Source organism: Cottoperca gobio, chromosome 12 (genome assembly GCF_900634415.1).
Source record: "Cottoperca gobio chromosome 12, fCotGob3.1, whole genome shotgun sequence".
Classification (NCBI taxonomy): Eukaryota; Metazoa; Chordata; class Actinopteri; order Perciformes; family Bovichtidae; genus Cottoperca; species Cottoperca gobio.
The window spans coordinates 20,970,341-20,990,050 of NC_041366.1; the positions used below are offsets into that span (position 1 = coordinate 20,970,341).

Here is a 19,710-nt window from a genome sequence, read left to right on the forward strand (position 1 = left end):
TATTATTTATCTCCCCTTAATATGATTATTATATATATGAATTTTTAGTTATTTTCAATTTATTTTCCCTGATTTTTATCTCACTTAAAAAAAAAACTGCGTTTGGATTTAAGGCCTGTTCTTTGTTTTGTTTTATTTATACTGCATGAAAATTGTTTTTATTTTGAACAAAGTACATGCATCGACAAAATGAGTAAATAAATAATATATATATATATTTTAAGAGCATTTTAGCTGCAGTTACCCTGCAAACAGACCACTGAAGAGCTGTGGCGTTAATGTTCTCACCAACTAACACATTAATTAACACGTCTTCTCCAACTGTAATGAAAAACGTGTTCCACAGTCAGTTTAACTGATAGATTAGTGTAATGGGATCTATAAAACTCCCTTTACTCTGATTACCAAAAATGCCTTTGGATTGAAGATTTGCTTTAAGTGTAGCTCAAGCTAAAGTCAGTGAAGCAATCTTCTCTATTTCTGCTGGCCCCAGATCAGTGGTCCCATTGTCCCCCTCAGAATGTGATCTTAATCTGACCTGAATAGAGTTTTGTTTGGAGCGGGACTCTCAAGCAGCCGGACGTGAGACGCTCTGCAGTAAGCTGCTTCTCCATGTGAGGGCTGCAGGCGGAGGTTCCACAGCGCTGAGATCTGCAGCGTCTGCTGGTCAGCGGGTTTTACTGGTGTCTTTTATCTGTGCATTATATCATAAGGGATCTTAGAATACTTTTATTGGTGTTCCTGCCAGAACAGAATGTGAAGTTTTGCAATTTTCTTTAACTGAAATTCCTTTTCAGTTTCATTTTTATTTGAAGGAGCTTCCAGGATGCTTTGAGAAGAAAACCCGTCTGTGCCGTCCGTTGTCTTGTGTTGAGCACGAGAAGCAGCTCTTCTGTAATCATAGAGGCTTGCTGTTCCAGCTATGCCGTCTCTATTCTTGTACCAAATGATTCTGTGTGTTGGATCAGGGGCCAGAGAACTGGTTTTGGGATTATTGGATCTGTGTTTTTGTTTTGTTCTGGAAGATGCTTTGTCACCGTCTCCACACAGACATGCAGTGACGCCAGAGAGGGAGAGACAGAGAGACTGATGGACAGCCCGGGCGCTCTGAGCAGAGTCTGTCCCCGAGGGCCCGACGTGAGGCTGTAGCCCGGTCCACTCCTCGCTGGTCAGCATCTCTATTGTCTGGTCCAAAGGTCTTCACTCATCTTCACCCATAACTATCCATCGCCACTGCAGGGAGAGCACTTCATTTCTTAAAGGGGCACCCCTTCTACACATGAACATCAGTTAACAAACTGCATGATAAGGGAGGAAATAATCCTAAAGATCAGCCCTGGTGGTGTCAGTGGGGTTATCATGGCGTGGAGACGTTAAACTGGCAAAAGAAAGAAAGCATCACAAACTGGAACACGCTTTTAAATGTGGACATTATCTGCTGCATTCTTATGTCTTTTCCCCAACATGCCCCTTTAATTCTTCACTTTGTGATTGTTGATAAGTCTTGAGAAAGGTCCTTGTGATCGACTCTTTTTAAATAAATCAATGCAGAGGTGTGTGTGTGTGTGTGTGTGTGTGTGTGTGTGTGTGTGTGTGTGTACGGGACTTCTATAGGATTGAGAAAGTAAGAGATGTTTGGAAGTACAGCGTTGCTCGGAGGAACTTTAATTCACTGTTGTTTACATTCTAGAATGTGCCATTGTTTTAATCATATGGAGGGAAGCTTTATGGAGTGAAAATAGGGCAGAACAATGTGTGTGTGTGTGTGTGTGTGTGTGTGTGTGTGTGTGTGTGTGTGTGTGTGTGTGTGTGTGTGTGTGTGTGTGTGGTGTGTGCGTGTGGTGTGTGTGTGTGTGTGTGTGTGTGTGTGTGCGTGTGTGCGTGTGTGTGTGTGTGTGTGTGTGTGTGTGTGTGAGAAACCACTAAGATCTCTGTGGTTTCATCCACAAACAAAGCTCAGTTTAGGAACATGTTCCGGGAAAACAACTGAATGCAGGTTCTTATAGACTTCTCGTGTGTGTGTGTGTGTGTGTGTGTGTGTGTGTGTGTGTGTGTGTGTGTGTGTGTGTGTGTGTGTGTGTGTGTGTGTGTGTTTGTGTATGTTAAATGTGAACAATGTCGGCCATAAACCATAAAACATGTTTGAGTGTTTCGGGTCGTGTGGGGCTGGCTATAACCTGGGTGTCCAAAGCGAAGTACAAACAGCCATGAGGATGAGAACAGCGAGAATCTTGCAAGACCATTTATCTTCAAAGAAACCAAAACAATATAAGTGCTGCACACAGAAGAGAGAAAATATATTAGTTTTTATTATTATGGTGCAGCAATGTGTGTGAAGACTTTCTGCTGACATGTCCTGTACATTACATTACATTACATTACATTACAGTTCATTTAACTGACACTTTTGTCCAAAGCGACGTACAATAAGTGCAAACAATCCTGGAGATACAACTCCGAACAGCAAGAGTCTTGTAAGTACAAATAGGAACAATCGTATAAGTGAACTCTGTCTTCAAGTAGCCAGTTTGAAGTGCAACATACAGAAACAATAGAATATAAATTCAGCTATTAGCTATAAACAAGCCAAACCAACACAAGTGCAACATACAAAGAACAGTTATTTAGTTTCTTCATGGGTCGAGGTGCAGTCCAAACAGGTGAGTGTTCAGTCTGCAGGTGTGAAGACTGTCTGCTGTCCGGACATCAATGGGGAGGTCGTTCCACCATGTTGGAGCCGGATAGCAAACAGGCGGGTTTGTTTGAGGGAAATCTGAGTCCCACTCGTAGTGAGGGAGCGGCGAGCCGATTGGACGATGCAGAGTGAAGTGAACGTGCTGGGGTGTATGGTTCGACCACGGCCTGGATGTAGGAAGGGGCTGATCCATTCATAGCACGGTGGACCGCCACTGGTAGCCAGTGAAGGGAGCGGTGCATTGTAGGAGAACTTGGGTAGATTGAAGACCAGTCGAGCTGTTGCATTCTGGATGAGCTGTAGAGGTCAAATGGCTCATGCAGGCAGTCCAGCGAGGAGGGAGTTGCAGTAGTCAAGGCGGGAGATGACAAGAGCCTGAACAAGAACCTGCGTCGCCTTCTGAGTCAGTAGGGGACGTGTCCTCCTGATGTTCTGCAGGAGGGGACGTGTCCTCCTGATGTTGTACAGAGTGTGTCTGCAGGAGCGGGTTGTTGCAGCGATGTTGGGACCGAAGGACAGTTGGTTGTCCAGCGTCACACCCAGATTCCTTGCCGATAGGGTGTCGATGTTAATGTTAAGGTCTTGGATGGGAGAGCCCTTACCTGGAAGGAAAAGGAGCTCGCTCTTGTCAAGATTGAGTTTCAAGTGATGTGCGGCCATCCACCGAGAGATATCAGCCAGACAAGCCGAGATCCGTGCCTCCACCTGGGTTTCAGATGTGGGAAAAGACAGAATCAGTTGAGTGTCATCTGCGTAGCTGTTGTAGGAGAAACCATGAGAGTGAATGACAGAGCCAAGTGAGTTGGTGTACAGTGAAAAGAGGAGAGGGAATGTTGAGGAGGGTGGAGAAGATAGAGAAAAGTTTTTTGGGATTGGAGAAAGAGGATTGAATATTTTGTTGGAAGAAAGCGCTTTTCGCTTCTGAAATTGAGGAAGAGAAAGAGGAGAGAAGAGTTTGAAAGGTAAGCAGGTCGTGAGGGTGTTTTGATTTCAGCCATTTTCTTTCAGCTCCCCGTAGGATGGCTCTGTTAGCACGCACAGAGTCATCCAACCAGGGAGCTGGAGGGGTCTGACGAACCTGCTGCAGAGTGAGAGGACAGAGGGAGTCCAGAGAGGAGGACAGAGTAGAGAGGAGAGTGTCTGTGGCAGAGTTGGCAAGCATGAGCGAGAAGGAGTCAGGAGAAGGAAGGGCCGAGAGGACAGCTGAGGCAAGAGAAGAGGGAGAGAGGGAGCGGAGGTTACGGCGGAGGGGTACAGTTTTCGGGGAGATAGGTTTGTTAGTTTGGGAGAGGGGGAGAGAGTAGGATGTGAAAATGTGATCAGAGATGTGAAGTGGGGTTACAGAGAGGTTTGAGGTCGAGCAGTTTCTGGTGAATATGAGGTCGAGGTGGTTGCCAGCTTTGGGAGTAGGAGGGGAGGGACACAGGGAGAGAGCAAAAGAAGATAGGAGAGATAATAAGTCTGTCGACTTCTCTGACTGGATGTTGAAGTCACCGAGAAGTATGAGCGGAGGGCCATTTTCAGGGATGATGGACAGGGATGTAACATCTGGTTTTATTGTTTCTTACTGGGGCTCATTTGTCTCACACGAGATGGTGACTGGTGACGTTTACTCTGCAGTGATCAGAGGAGGATCCAGCTTTAATATATAAATACATGTACATTATCATACAGACATTAAATACATTATCAAGTGTTGTTTTACCTTCAGTGTACCTACAAGAAATGTGAGTATAATTACACTCATTTCTCAATAAACTATTATTATTATCCCGGGTTAAGAGTGTGTGACTACTTTAAACGTCCTTATCCTTTCAAATATGAAAATAAAAGTGGAGTCAGAGTTGAGCGTTGGCTGTGTGTGTGTGAGCAGTGTTGTGTCTTCCATAGCAGGGGGTGCAATGTTTAGCTTCGGGGGTGCCACGTCCTTTGATGCCTGTTTACAGTTTATGTAATACATACAGTGTGGACGCACCAGACGCGCCCGCATGCATTCCTTCTCACCCTGCGGCTGAATGTAGTCTTTAATGGCAGGAAGGGCTCCACCCCTGTAAGTACAAAATTGTAGATTTTATGAATATGTTGGATACTGTATGTACTCGTTTCAGAAGAAGAGCCTCGATGTCATGTCACTCGTGTCTGTTGATGATCACGCATCGAAAGAAACAAGCATTTCCATACGACAACTTAACGTTAACGGCAACATTTAAAAGAGGAAAACTAAAACCGCTGCAGAAGCTTCCTGGTAAACATAACAACATACATACATCTGTAGATGTGACACATGTGGAAGGTAAAGGAGTCCAGTGTCCTGCGCTCTTGAAGACTCTGCATTAACCTCGTTGACACCGTGTGCACCCCGAATTATCATAAACATAGACATGTGGAAATATAGGTTGAGTATGTTGTCATCAATTACCTGAATCCCCCTGACAGGTGCGAGAGATGATGTGACCACGTTGAACAGAAGAGTTGATGCATCATTATCTTTAGTCCACATACTTTGAGTATAAAGTATTAAATACTAAAAACTAAATCTATAAAATCAATGCAAATCCTCCAAAATGTTAATAATAGACAAGAAGAAGAAGAAGAAGAAGAAGAAGAAGAAGAAGAAGAAGAAGAAGAAGAAGAAGAAGAAGAAGAAGAAGAAGAGGAAATAGAAAGAGAGACAGTAGAATGCATGCATATATTTTAATCGTGCACGATGTCGCAGTGCATTATGTGGTTTAACAGATAACCACTGTGCATTTATTAGCATTTTTATCAAAAGAGCTTCACAGTGTGCCTCTTGTTTACACACTCACACACCCAAACACACCGATGTCAGTGCGGTACTGTGCAGAGCTCAAGGACTTTTCCCAGACAACTTGTCGATTTTATGTCAGAAAATATCTGCAACTTTTCCTACTCAGTGACTTACAATTCCGATGTCTTCTGCATGTGTTTACAACACAGGCTGCTGTAATATATGCACCGTATTTGGTCTTCACTTGGCTTCTGTGTTGCAGCCAGCTGTTGCACAATTCACGTTGAAAAATCATCCCTCCATTCATGAATGCATCCGTTCATGTACACAAGCATTATTTGGTTTTATTGCGCTGTGCACATCTGGTTGAGTTAACGGGTCAGTGGCGACATAGTGGGGATGCAGGCGTTTAGGGAGCAGGAAAGTCCGGAGATTTGACCCGCAGTCGCGTAGTTTCTCATGAAACATGTTGACCAAATGGAAGCTATCAGCGTTATGTATCATACCTGACTGCATGTTTTGCAGAAGCTGTCATTCGTTAAGAAAAATACAAGATTTATATTCCCACAAATGTAGCAACTGCCCAACAGTGGTACAACTCCATCGTTATCTGACCTGCAGAAAGGTGAAGCCATGGATCCAACACGTCTGGATCATATGGAGATAACCTAAATACAACGTGCATGTTTAGTCTTTCCTTTCAGCCTCAGATTGGGATTTCATTTCATACATTGTTCTTGAGTATACATTTCTAATTCAGTTCAATTCAACGGGTTTCATTGGTAAAGAAGTCGGGGATGAAATCAGGATACTAAGAAGTAAGTCTGAAATAAAGTAGAATAATCCAGAAGGGCATTCAGAGAGCGCAGACCTCCACTAAAGCTAACTCGCAATGTTAACCTAAATGCTCAATGTGTTCATGCTGCACGCTTCCACCAACTTTCATGAATATCGAATCTGCTGAGAGGTAAAAAACATGTCTTCCTTTTCTCTGTCCAAGGAGAGTTTGACTTGAACCTTAATATGCACACACACGCAAGCACATACAGAAATATCGATTGTCTCGTAAATCTCAGGAATTGAAGAAGTGTGCATCTGACCAGGAGTGTTGCTGTTTGCTATGCACACGTACAAACACTAAACGCATTGGATCCTGGTGGGGTGTGAGGGCTTCTTGCAGACCGTCACCAACCATGTGAAGGACGGAGACGCGTGCACAGAAGGTGCCCTCGACGTTTAATGTGTCAGAGCGTAAAAAACAGATAAGAAAATCAACAGGCGCAGGCGAGAGGAAGGAGTTAAAAGGCTCATCTTTACTTAAATGAAGCCTTTTGATGGATGTTTTCTGTGAAACGAGTCTCAGTGATCCCTTAGTGAGTGCCCTTCATAAGGCAGCGCTCTGGCTCCACACAGGCCTGCTGTTCTAGTGGGAGGCAAACACGGGGAATTCTCAAAAGTCCATCTGTCTCTTTCTGACCTGTTTGGATTTCTGCAGGAAGTTCAGCTAGCGAATATAGGTGTGACTGTACTATGATATTAATGAGTTTTGTAGAAAGGCCCCATTCAAAATAGGCCCTGAAAAAAGAAAACGAGAAAAAAACCACGGCCCCACCGGAGCTTCAGTCGAGCTTGTATCCTGCCTCCGAGACGAGGAAGGAGCGAAATCACATTTTATAAACTTGCACACTTATCTTCAGAAACTGCACACGACAAATGTGCCAGTTTCTTTATGACTGAAATAACATTTTCTCCCATAACCGGAAGCAAAAACGCAGGAATATAAAAAAGAAAAGCACACATAAAGTCAGAAGATATAGGAAATAGACGTAGACAAACACAAGTGCCCAGAGGCATTTTTACAGACTCCAACTTTAGACAAGCCTGTCATTAAGGTTTGGTTTACTGGGACAAGTGTGGCGGTTTAAGCCTTCTCTTCACCATCAGCCTCAGTTCCTGTCAGATCATCCATAGGAATGTTCGTGTGTGTGTGTGTGTGTGTGTGTGTGTGTGTGTGTGTGTGTGTGCTCAGGGGGCAGGATCTCCTTTGGGAAATCCTTTCAGGGAATCAATGAGTAGTCCAAACTTGTGAAAAGAAACGGAAACTATAGTGGCTTCTCAGTGTGTTTTTTCTTCAACCTTTGACTGGTCTACAGACAGCTTGCTGTTTGAGTGTGTGTGGAGGGAGGGGGGGGAGGGCGGGGGGGCGGGGGGGGGGGGGGGGTCGAGAGGTTAGAATCAGAGTTTAAACACGGGCATGGAAAAAAAGATGAAGACAATGATGGCAGAAGAAAAAAAAGCAGGGAGAGAACATCGTCTTTGAGGAAATATATGACACAATGCAACAACTGCTTTGTTTGTTATTACACACACTTTGTTTTTCCATTGGGGGATGTGTGTGCTGATTACAGTTACATTTAAGAAGCTGAATGTGTAGAGAAAGATGTTATCAGCAGCACAGAGCAGCGTTCTGTCTCTGAACTGTGAGTTCAGGGGCTCACAGCACAATATATAAGTTACACTGTCTGCTTCATGGAAGACTTATGAGGAGGTTTTGTATTCTGTCCACTCAGCTTGGCCCAGAATTCCCTCAGGGAGTCATGTCATAGCTCACTGTTGCAGTATGAAGCCCACAGCAGACAGGGTCAGTGTACAGATGTCAGCCCGGCTGATTTAAATGTCCACCGTGCACAAATCCTTCAGTGCGACTGCTTCAGCAGAGAAATCCCAACCAGTCGGGTTCGAAAATGAGAATGAAAATCTAAACGAGCTACTGAGAACTTTTTAATATGAATAGCTAAAGAAAACGGCGACGTAAAATAAAAATAAAAGAATCTCAGCATTTATGATGACTCATTTTCAGAAAGCGGATCTCTCCTCAGCTGATAAGACACTGAATGAGACTGTAACCAGCTGGGAGTCTGACACACACACACACACACACACACACACACACACACACACTAAGCCTCCTGAATAACCACAGCCAGCTGTGTGTGGGTCTGATTGTGATGAAGTTTTATTAGCAACAAGGAACTGGGAGACGCAGACATCGACACCACAAACACACACACACACTTTGAGACGTACACACACCCTGATTATAATCACTCAGGCCAGCGGAGGAAGCAGTGTGGAGCTTGTTTGCAGAAATATTTTGCTTGGTATAGTGCAGGTACATATGTTTACGCAACAGTTGTCGTCTTTCCCACATTTGATGTATTTGGAGCTGTTGGCCCTGAAGGCCTCCTCCCTCCAGCCACACAGCTGCTTTACACATTTCCTCCTCCAATGTGTGTGTGTGTGTGTGTGTGTGTGTGTGTGTGTGTGTGTGTGTGTGTGTGTCTGTGTGTGTGACCATGTGTGTCTGGATGACCTCCAGCGGTAAACAGTGGCTCCCCTGCCTGTCACCAGATCTCAGTCCCCCGCTGAGCTCTCACTACACTTTCCAATCAGTTTCCCCAAACCTGGTGTGTGTGTGTTTTGAAGAGCTCTTCTTTGCTCGTAAGTGTTTCTGCAGAATTGTTATCCACATGGTATCAGCAGCTCAGAGGCAAAGCATATGGGTGTGTTTGAATTTGTGTTTTGGTGCAATGATTACAGATTATTATCTTTTCATGATGCTGAAAACGTCCGTTTGGATTCTCAGTTTACAGTTTTCATGATTTAATGGTTTGGACCACAGATTTATTTAATGGCAGCGGGTTTGTCTTTATTAAAGGATAACTCAAGATACTCCTCTTATGGTCAAATGCAAGTAGCGCTGCAACTAACTCATTTTCATTATGGATTAAACTGCCAATTATTTTCTAGATTAATTGAAACATTTCTGACTATAACATGTCAGAAAATAGTGAAAAATGTCCATTCCAGTTTCTGAGGGTGTCTTTAAATGTCTTGTTTTGTCCAAAACCTAAATATATTCACTTTGATATGATATAAACCCGAGAAAAGCAGGAAATCTCCACATTTGAGGGGCTGAAAACAGCATTTTCTGACATTTTTGCATGAACAATTACCTAAATAATTAACAAAGTAACTAAATCTTAATCAAATACAAAGAATACAACAAGAATAAACAAACCTTGTAACCCAACATGTGTTTCTATAATGGCTTGTAAATAAAGCATTCATAATAATTGTTGTATGAAAGCTTTATAAAGAGTTACTCATTAGAAAGGTTTTATGTTTGAGTAACGTGTGACTGTCCTCTCTTCTCTTCCGCAGGAGAGCCCTATTGCTCTGCACCGTATTATATTGTACTTGCTACCTGGGACTTACACAAGTACACCCTGAAGGTAAGACGTGACTTCATGTCACCTCCACACTTCTCTCAATTCACTCACTTCACTTTCTCACCTCACTGAAAATGTACCGCTGGGAAACAAATCTGTAAAACTTATGTGAGCCCTGGGGGGGCGGGGAGTTTGGAGTTTTTTTGTGCATATTTGGTCCAAACACGTAAACACATTGCTAAGAGAATTGGACCAACTGTTGCCATGACAAAGTGTTGAGTAAGCTGAGTACGTGATCAGATGATTTAAAGCTGAACATTATAGAGAAGAGTCCCAAAAAACTCTTAAAACAAGGAAGAAATTGTAAATGTGACACTGGGGAAGGAGACGCTTGTAGTGATGAACCTACAGTACAGAGTCTGCAGCTCCCCTCGACTTTAACAAGCTTTAAACCGTGTTTTAGCTCAGAGTCAAGCTGTGCGGTAACTTCACTGTTTTGGTTCACTCTCTCAGCTCTCATGCCGTCGTCTTTGTCCGCAGCAGGCAGCTGTGTTCACCGAAAAAGCTTGAAAATGACACCGTACTTCACCCACTCGGCACCAAACAGCACACAGGCTCAGTTAGCGAGTGAACACAGTGGAGCCTTTAGCAGCTAAAGAGCCAGATGTTTCCCTCAGGAGTCGGTAGAGACCAAAAACGGAGCTAAAAGAGCGAGAATAGCAGCTGTTTGCTGAGCTGCCCCCAAGTGGCAAAACAACAACTGTTGCAGGTTTTATTAAGACGGCATGTTAGGCGATATTCAATCTCATTAGTCTCTTGTGCAACAGCGAGTGTGTTTTAATGTCCACTGGCAGCTGCCAGGTTTCCCGCCCGGTGGGGCTACTTGTTATTTGGCAGGTAAAAATTATTTCTGGCGGCTTGTGATCATTTGAGCTACTTTTTTTGTAGCATTTGGCGGTTTTCCCTGATGAAAAGTTATAGATACAGTCCAGTGAATAGGCCCCTTCTCTCCTCCAATTATCATGATTGAGACTGACAGGGAATTCAATAGGGTCGACACGCAGTCACTGAAAACTGATGACCGACAAAACCAAATGTCATCTCGGTTCATTACAACAAGGCTGAGACCGTTTTTTTCTAACTCAAGGTCATAGCTCTGTCATAAAATCCTTGTAACAGCGTACATCTATTCTTTTATGTGGTGACTTTTTTATTTTGGATAGAGCGTTATCAAAAAGTCTTGATAATAATAATAATAATAATAATAATAATAAGCTTTATTTGTATAGCACCTTTCATATAAGAGTTGCAGCCCAAAGTGCTTCACAGCAAAAACATAAAACATTAGTACAAAGTTATACAGAGCATTTACAGCACAATAATCACAGTGTGGATGTAAATGTGAAATAGCATTAGAAATCACATATAGTTACACACCATGGTCCTCTCATCAAGCACTCAAAATTCAACTAACACTCCCGCCTATCATTACACATTACACTATAGACTATGGTGGTACATCAAGGCGTGCTACCCGAGCCAAAGGGACAAAGCAAGGGCCGTCGCCTCTCTGACCCGTAATCCTCCTGTGATACAACACTTTGCTGCCTTGTGTGATCCCACTGGACTCAATCCAGAACTCTCTGGGAGGATTTTCAATGAATCTTTACACTATCAACTGAGCTTCTCCTCACATTAAAGGATATACACGTCGGGCGGCGGCAGACGGCCTCCCGGAGGACTTCGTTCACTCAACTAGTTTCTCATTCAAACCGTCAATTATTTATTGTAATAGCATTAAAAAAATAGCATTAGTAAAAGTGGAAAAGGCTAATAGTTAAGAGATAAAATAGCAGCTTTAATAAAAGTATTTAAATTAGTTTAAAATGGCATAAAGTAGCAGCATTAAAGATTGTATAAAATATCACCATTAAAAGGCTAAAGTGAAGAGATATAAAATATCACCATTAAAAGGCTAAAGTAAAGAGATATAAAATATCACCATTAAAAGGCTAAAGTGAAGAGATATAAAATATCACCATTAAAAGGCTAAAGTGAAGAGATATAAAATATCACTATTAAAAGGCTAAAGTGAAGAGATATAAAATATCACCATTAAAAGGCTAAAGTGAAGAGATATAAAATATCACCATTAAAAGGCTAAAGTGAAGAGATATGAAATATCACCATTAAAAGGCTAAAGTGAAGAGATATAAAATATCACCATTAAAAGGCTAAAGTCCTCATGGAGATCACTTTTCGCAGTAACTATGTTACCATTTGTCTAGATGGTGTATTTGTGTGCGTATACTAGTTGTGTGTTTAAGTGAATATCGCACAGTCTCGTTGTTTTAGACTTTAAAAGACCGAGAATGTCTGACGGACAAAACAATCCCTTCATGGAATTGAAAAATTGGGCCACTTTTAGGTTCATTTGGCTGGTTTTAGGCTGTGATTGGGCTACTTAGCATCAGTCAATCTGGCACCACTGTCTGTGACCACTGTGGCTGAACTCCCTGCTGCATGTCTTCTCTCTACACTGTTAACAGAGCCAACGTGGAAATGAGGCATCTGGTTGGCGAGTGGTAAAGTTGCATAACACAGAGTTCTTCAGCGTCAACGCAGCTGTTTTATGAAATAAATTCAAATTACAATCATTTTACAGACACTGCTAGTAGCACTGTTGTCGTCTTTCTTCGGGGAAATGAAGCCGCGCTTTTGCACCGTTTCCTTCCCCTCCGCCATGACTCCTTGTTGCAAGTTTCCAGCGGTGTAGACGCAGAGTTTGAGTTTTTGCAACGTGCAACTGTCTCGATAAAGGGAGCTGATAACCTCGGAGTCATGGATTAGACAATTTGGAACTGGTTCTCGACTCACATCCCGAGCCAGGGACCTTTGTTGCATGAATCTCTACTGCCACTACCACATAAAGGCAAAAGTCCAAAAAAACTCTTAAACCAAGGAGGAAATTGTAAAGTAACACTATTTTACTATGTTTTGTCCCTAATCATGAATCATAAATTTTGATTCCAAATCTGATATAGTGGGAATAATGTGATGTATTGCTGTGGGGATGATTCTTCCGCTCAGAGATATCGTAAAGGGCTCGCTGTAGACCAGAATGCATCTGTGACTTCATTCTCTACGAGGGATAACATTACAGATTGAAGAGCCTTGGACTTTCTCTCTGTCCTACTTGAGTGACTTGGCACAGAGCAAGGCTAAGACCTCCAGCCATGTGTTGAACACAAGTCTGTCTCCCTGTATGTGTGTGTGTTCACATATATACAGTATGCTGTATATCTAAAACCACATGGTTGATGCATGCCCCAGTAATAGTACAAGTGGTATTTAAATAAAGACGTTTGGAGACAGGAGTCTACGTACAGAGCAGATACTTGTATCCCCCCCCCCCTGCCTCACTGCCAAGTCCTGTTGCCCTTTACTGCAGAAGGGACCACACAGAGAGGATCATTCACAGTGATGATGGTATACATATACATATACATATACATATACATATACATATACATATATATATATATATATATATATATATATATATATATATATATATATATATCCCATGTAAGTCGTGTTTGTCCTGGCTCTTTTGTAAAGCCCTGATGCTCCGAGGCAAGGAATATGTTACAGCCCTATACAGAGCATGGAAAGGCCATTAAGAACTGGCGAGGCATGTCAACATTTGCCTCACTTTTCACTGTGCAAAAAACATGATGTGATTGAGTACAATGTTCTATGAAATCAGATTCAAAGTGTGTTGAAACCTGGTACGCATCAACAGCACTCAATAATTCCAGACGAGACAGATTATTTTAAGTTTTTCTGCAAAAACATTTGGGTTTGGAGCAGCTTCCTCCCTCAGGTCTAATTCCTTGATCACTACCACTAGTACCAGGGATCAAATTCCCACTCTTTTTTTAAACTTTCCGTGCAATTATGCATTTCCAAAGTCTGAGTCCCCCCCATCAGTGGTCTAATGAAGTAAGCCTCGTATTATATGAAGACAAGCATCTCATTGAAGTCATTTGTCTCTATGGCTTAGCAGTACAGCAACAGCGAGGACATCCCATCTGTCTTTCCCCTCATCTTTCCCGCTTTCTGTCATCTCATCAACATTGCGTGCCCACGTGTCTATCGTTTCACAAGCAGGGCTTCTATACACATGTCCCCATTAGACAAGGCCCAGTGACCACAGGTCAGCGTGAGCCCCGAGACAATAAAGATGTTGAGGGGCCTCGATCTGAGATCACAGGTCATATAGAGAATGAGCTCCGGGACCCCTGAGACTGAACCGCTGAATAGAGAGTCAAAGCTGGCTGAAAGGCTGGAAACTGTATTCTGCCTCCAGGCAGGGAGATGCTGTACTCACTTGTGGTTACTGTGGTCTCATTCTGAATTTCCAAACTGGCTCTATTGATGAGAAGGAGAGAGGGGAGGCTTTCTGATGATGCCGATGTACTTTGGCTCATTAATCCCCTTCAGTCCGCATCACATGCACTTAAACATACAGAGCAGCAAGCAGTCTGATGTGCTAATTGGTGTGGACGTTGTGGACTTTGTCCCTTGTGCTTTACAATTCACAAACATATATTGTTAGCTTCATACAGTATATCAGTCTCTCCTTCCCCTGCAGGGGAGAGAGTTGGCCACATAGTTACAAAGACAGGGTTAGGTCCTGCAGCACGATGTATTCCTGGTAGTGGCAGCTCCCTTCACAATTACCTCCAGCAGCCGTCATGCTTCCATCAGTGCAAAGTCTTCTCTTGCCCCGTGCAACATCACATATATAGTTATATGGTGAAGGAATTAATATATTATATATATTTTCATATATTTTCTGCTCCATGCAAACCAAACATGTATATAAAGTTAATAGATTTAGCCCTCTCACGTAGCATAACCCGACATCCAACCCAATTCAACGACCAAAGACAGAGTTAAAGATCATACATTTGGAACAACGGTGCTTTGAAACTTCTTGTTACCCTTTGGAGCTGTTAAAATATAACCACCTTAGACTTACATTTTGAGCTGAGCAGCTCCTTTAAGAATTTGCAGCAATAAACATGCTATATTCTGAGGCCATCTGTTGTGGGAATGTCTAAAGCTGTTTATGCTTCACAAGAGTCGTTTGGTCAAAACGATGCCACAACTTGCCATATTGGAGAGAAGCGTGAGGCAGCAAACCACTGACATTATCATCAAACGCCACCACAGCACCTCTGTCCAACCAAGGTCGCTGCTTACTCCCCTATCATCAGCCAAGTTTTATGTCTGTGTGGACCTATACATAGTCTTCTGTTTTGGGCTAAAGTTGCACTAGACAGCCTACAGAAGCAGTTTTCTGGCCTCAAATGCCAATGAGTTTATTATTCTTTGTATGTTTCCCATGTCTTCACCCTGCAGTGTTTGAGCTCCATTACTTTGTGAACTGCTGCTCTGTGTTGGCTGAAAGACGAGTCTGACATGATGTATGGCTATGATGCTGCCATGTGTGATCGCAAAAAAATTTTTTTTTATTTTGTTAATGGGAATTTATTGGAAAATTGGCTCGTAAGCCAGAAGAGTCAATCAAACCGGTGCCACTGGCAAAGACAGATAAAAAATATTTTTGCTGATCCTGACTTGTTACAGGAAGAGCAGAATGTCCTGATAATAATTTAAAGATGTTTAACAGTTTACCTCAGCATGATTGCTCCCATTAATATTGGCTTAATGTTAATGTGTGTGTGTGTGTGTGTGTGTGTGTACTTGTTGCTCAAATAGCCAAAACACTAAACTAAACTAACTCTTGGCATTTATGTACGTAACCAGAGTCGAATGTACGTTGTGGCTGATTATGTATTTCCAGGTTCCTCTCAATAGTGAGGTTATAGGAACATATAAACCAGAAAAGAATGATTTAAGGATCAACAAAACAGATCAGAAGGATAATGTAAAGTCTTCAAACTTAAATTAATTGTAAAATACACTTTAAGTACATAGAAATAGGCTTTAATTTTCCATAACTGCACTGGTGTGTAACTTTCATGAACCAGCATGTCATAATTGTCTGCCCCTCTAACACCACTCTCTCTTTTATCCAGATGTGGACATCCTCCAAAAGTTGGGGCTCAAGGGAGAGAAACCGTCGCGCTCGGTGCCAGCAGGGGTCATTCCATTCAGATCGGGGATCATCCTCAACCAGCGGGCGCACATTGAAACCCCGCTGCGCTCCGTCTTCCCAGCAGCCATCTGGTCCAACCTGGCACTGGTCCTGAGTGTCCGCTCACACCGTGTCAGCAGTGCTTTCCTCTTCACCCTGCTCTCAGGCCGCAAGAAGCTCCTTCTCGGTCTGCAGCTTGCACCAGGGCATCTGGTCCTTCACACAGGACCAAACACCTCGGTGGCACTGCCCTATGAGCCCCATGATGGTCAGTGGCACCAGCTGGCGGTGGGAATTAATGGACAGAGAGTGACTCTTTATGCCTCCTGCGGAGAGCAGAGTGTTCATGCAGACTTTGGGTGGGACAGTGAGGAGGGACTGGCTCCAGAGCTCCAGGGCTCCTTCCTGCTGGGGCGGACAAGCCAGCAGCAAGCTTCAGCACACTTTGAAGGAGCCATCTGCCAGTTTGACCTGGTCCCTTCTGCACAGGCAGCTCACAACTACTGCAGGTACATTAAGAAACAGTGCAGGGAAGCTGACACATACAGGCCTAACCTTCCTCCCTTGTTGCCTATCCTACCACGAGAAAAAAACATCACAGCTACCGTTGCTACCCCTAAACGCGGTGGCCCGGAAACGTCCAGGAAGACCACAGCGCTGAGTCTTGCCAAGAGTGTTGCCGCTGCTGCCTCGGCTGTCAGATATGTGGCCCCCACCCAAACAATAAGGCCCAGCCCTTGGACCATTCCGACACCCTTTCTGGCAACAGTGATGCCAGTAACAGTCCAGCTTGGTTTGGCCTCCCCGCCTCCCAAGGGCACAACTGAAACTGTCACAGCACCACTCAGGACAAGAGCACCCCCGACTAAACCACCCCCGACTAAACCACCAAACCCAAGACCCACCACCTCTAAAGCTTCAAATCAGAAAACCTCCAAACCCACTCCCCCAAAGCCCACTCCTCAAAACCGCTTCAAAAAAACAATTGCAGGAACAGACAACAAGAAGAAACCTACTATTCCAGCCACTACTAGCACCAAACCCGCCAAGACAAAGCCTGACTCTGCCTTTTCAGACCAAGGTACAGTAGCAAAGAAACCGCAACCCACCACAGCCAAGAAAACATTTCCCAAGCCGAAAGTCACGCCATCCAAAGCCACTCCGTCCAAACCCAAAACAAATTCTGTCAAAGTTGTCCCTTCTAAATCCACAACAGGCAAAGTCAACCCATCAAAATCAACATTCTCCAAAACTACAGTTGCTAAAACCTCCAAGCCAGTCTCCAAACAGGTCATCAAACCAACAAGGCAAGCCAAAACCACCAAGGCTACCGTCACCCCGCGACCGACCAGAGCTTCAGACAACCCAGTAACACCACCTGCTACAGATGGCTTCCAGAGCTGGGAGGTGCCACCTACTCTGTTCTCCCTGCTGGATGGACCTATAGGACAGAAAGGAGACGCAGGCCCATCGGTAAGCACCTCTGGTCTGTTGGTTAGTGTGTGTGTGTGTGTGTGTGTGTGTGTGTGTGTGTGTGTGTGTGTGTGTGTGTGTGTGTGTGTGTGTGTGTGTGTGTGTGTGTGTGTGCCACAAAAAAGGCAAATTAAGTAAATTTACAACAGATGCATACATGTGCACTTTCTTTCGGATCAAGGGCGAGCTAATACTACATGTTTAAGGATGTAGACTGGTGGGGAACACAGAAGCGTAGCCATAAAAAGGGGCCCAGGCTATGGATGACTTAAGAAGAAAACAGGAATATACAGCGAAATAATTTGTTTCTGGAGCTGACATGGTGCCAGCACAGCTAGATTGATGCAGTATAGCCCCCTATAGTGGCTCTGGTCATTAGCCGGGCTGTAGCACTAAAGGTTCTGCAAAACCAGGATGAAGAAACATGTCTTGGCTGTTTATGCTGGCAGTTGTGGGTGGTGAGTTCAATGGTTTACTTTAGTAAAGTGGTGAAAGCGAGTGAAGTATGCTCCATTAGTGACACCGCGGTCTGCGCTGGTCTTTGTCACCAGTGAAAGATCAGGTTTGAAATAAGAGACAACAGAGATATGTAGGTTAATGTGGCACGGTCCTCTTTCCCACACAGGGTAGAAATCCTCCTTTTTCCTCCATCCGTTCCTCCTTCCTCTGTGCACAGAACCCTCCAGGCTGGGTGTGACGTGTCAGGTCTGACGCCTTGCCGTCTCTGCACCAGATTCCTGCGTCGTAGAGGGCTAGTGGAGGTCTCATGGCCCTCTTTCAAAGCTAGGTCAAGGGTCACAGCAGTCAGTAAACACCATCATTCAGCTTCCCAATGCAAAAGTAGCCTAGGCCTATCGTAAATCACTGGGAGCGGGAAAACTGAGGTCTATTTTCACCTTTTCCATTTTCACACCCAGCATCAAAGTGCATCTCAGTTGCATCTTGACGGACCTTCATAGGGGATTGTGTGTCTAAGTAAACTGTGACACATTTATGCTTGACCACGGAGAAAAGGACTTTGTTAACTACTTGGTGACAGATGTGGAGTTCAGAAAGTGTGTTTGGGAGTTTTATCATGTTATAAGCTTTACATAATAGTCGGCACAGTTCTTCATGTCTAAATGCGTCCTGAGTAATCCAACCTCAGTGTCTCCTCTGGGTGTGTTTGTACTCGTATTCAAAGCTTGTGATTGAGTCATTTTAGTGTTAGGTGTGAGCAGGGCCAGTGCGTGATACGTGTGCTTCACTTATTCATTGTAGTCGTCTGTAATTTGCCGCTGTAGATTGCAGAGTGCGGCGTGTAAAGGGTCGGCTAATTCACCTCTATGTTGATGTCCGCACCAAACCTGACTGTCATTACACTGAACCAAATCACTGCCATTTAGAAAGCTCTGCCTGCAATCTCAATATGAAGTGCTGTAATCTGCCACAGAAAAGAGATCGTAGAAGGATGATTAAGGGAATTTACGTATATGGTCATTTACTGAAGGACTGTCTAAGGGTTTAGGATTGGGGAGGGACGTTAGGGTCATGTCTAGTCAGTACACAAACGCTTACCAGATCTTGAAATATTCTGACTTTATTCTCATTAAATTACAACTTTACTCACGTCTCATAGAACACAGATGTGTGGGATATGTTCTTTGAACATAAGCTGACATTTTGCTGAACCACATATGAGCTATTAAAGTCCAGGTGTATCATTGAGGTGAATGGGTGCACATTTAAAGAGGTGACTTCCCCAAACAAAAAGAGAAATGCAGAGTAAACATTACATTTGAAAAACTGATTTACAGGAGAATAAATATTTGATTATATTCCACATCCCTGGCGCCTTCATTTAGTATTTTTCTTTACATAAATAAAAACATTTCTAACATAAATGCAGAACGCAGGAATTTTAATAATTTTAGGCCTTGGCCAAAAAACGTGTGCCATATTATTGGTATTATTGGTAAATGACACCAATCTGAGACCATGAAACAGTTCAACCATAGAACACGTGTGCATGTGCTCCAGTTATGGATATAAATGTTCTAGTCTTTACCTAAAGATGTGTGTGTTTTGTCTGGACTCTGATTTAAACGACAGCCTCACATGTGGATTTATTATGAGAATATATCAGGGATTAAACAGGTGCTTCGTGTCAAAGTGTGTGTGTGTGTGTGTGTGTGTGTGTGTGTGTGTGTGTGCGCGTGCGCGTGTGTGTGTCTCTATGTGTCTCTGTGTTGCCATGTAGTGCCTCAGGAGATCCCAGATGAACCCAGTCACGCTTCCTTTTCAACATAGTTTGGATTTCATAAACACACATGCCATGTGAAAACTCTGTCTCTCACTCAGCACAGTCTTACATACACACACACACACACACACACACACACACACACACACA

General features: G+C 43.5%; 1 protein-coding gene across 1 annotated transcript in view; it reads left to right on the forward strand.

The window, feature by feature from the left end:
• LOC115017041 (collagen alpha-1(XXVII) chain A-like) overlaps positions 1 to 19,710 on the forward strand; it is a 57,691-nt gene that overhangs the window by 4,063 nt on the left and 33,918 nt on the right. The window contains exons 2-3 of the mRNA XM_029445208.1: positions 9,669 to 9,739; positions 15,787 to 17,318. Coding sequence (XP_029301068.1) covers positions 9,669 to 9,739; positions 15,787 to 17,318 — 1,603 coding nt within the window. The remainder of the gene's footprint in view (positions 1 to 9,668; positions 9,740 to 15,786; positions 17,319 to 19,710) is intronic.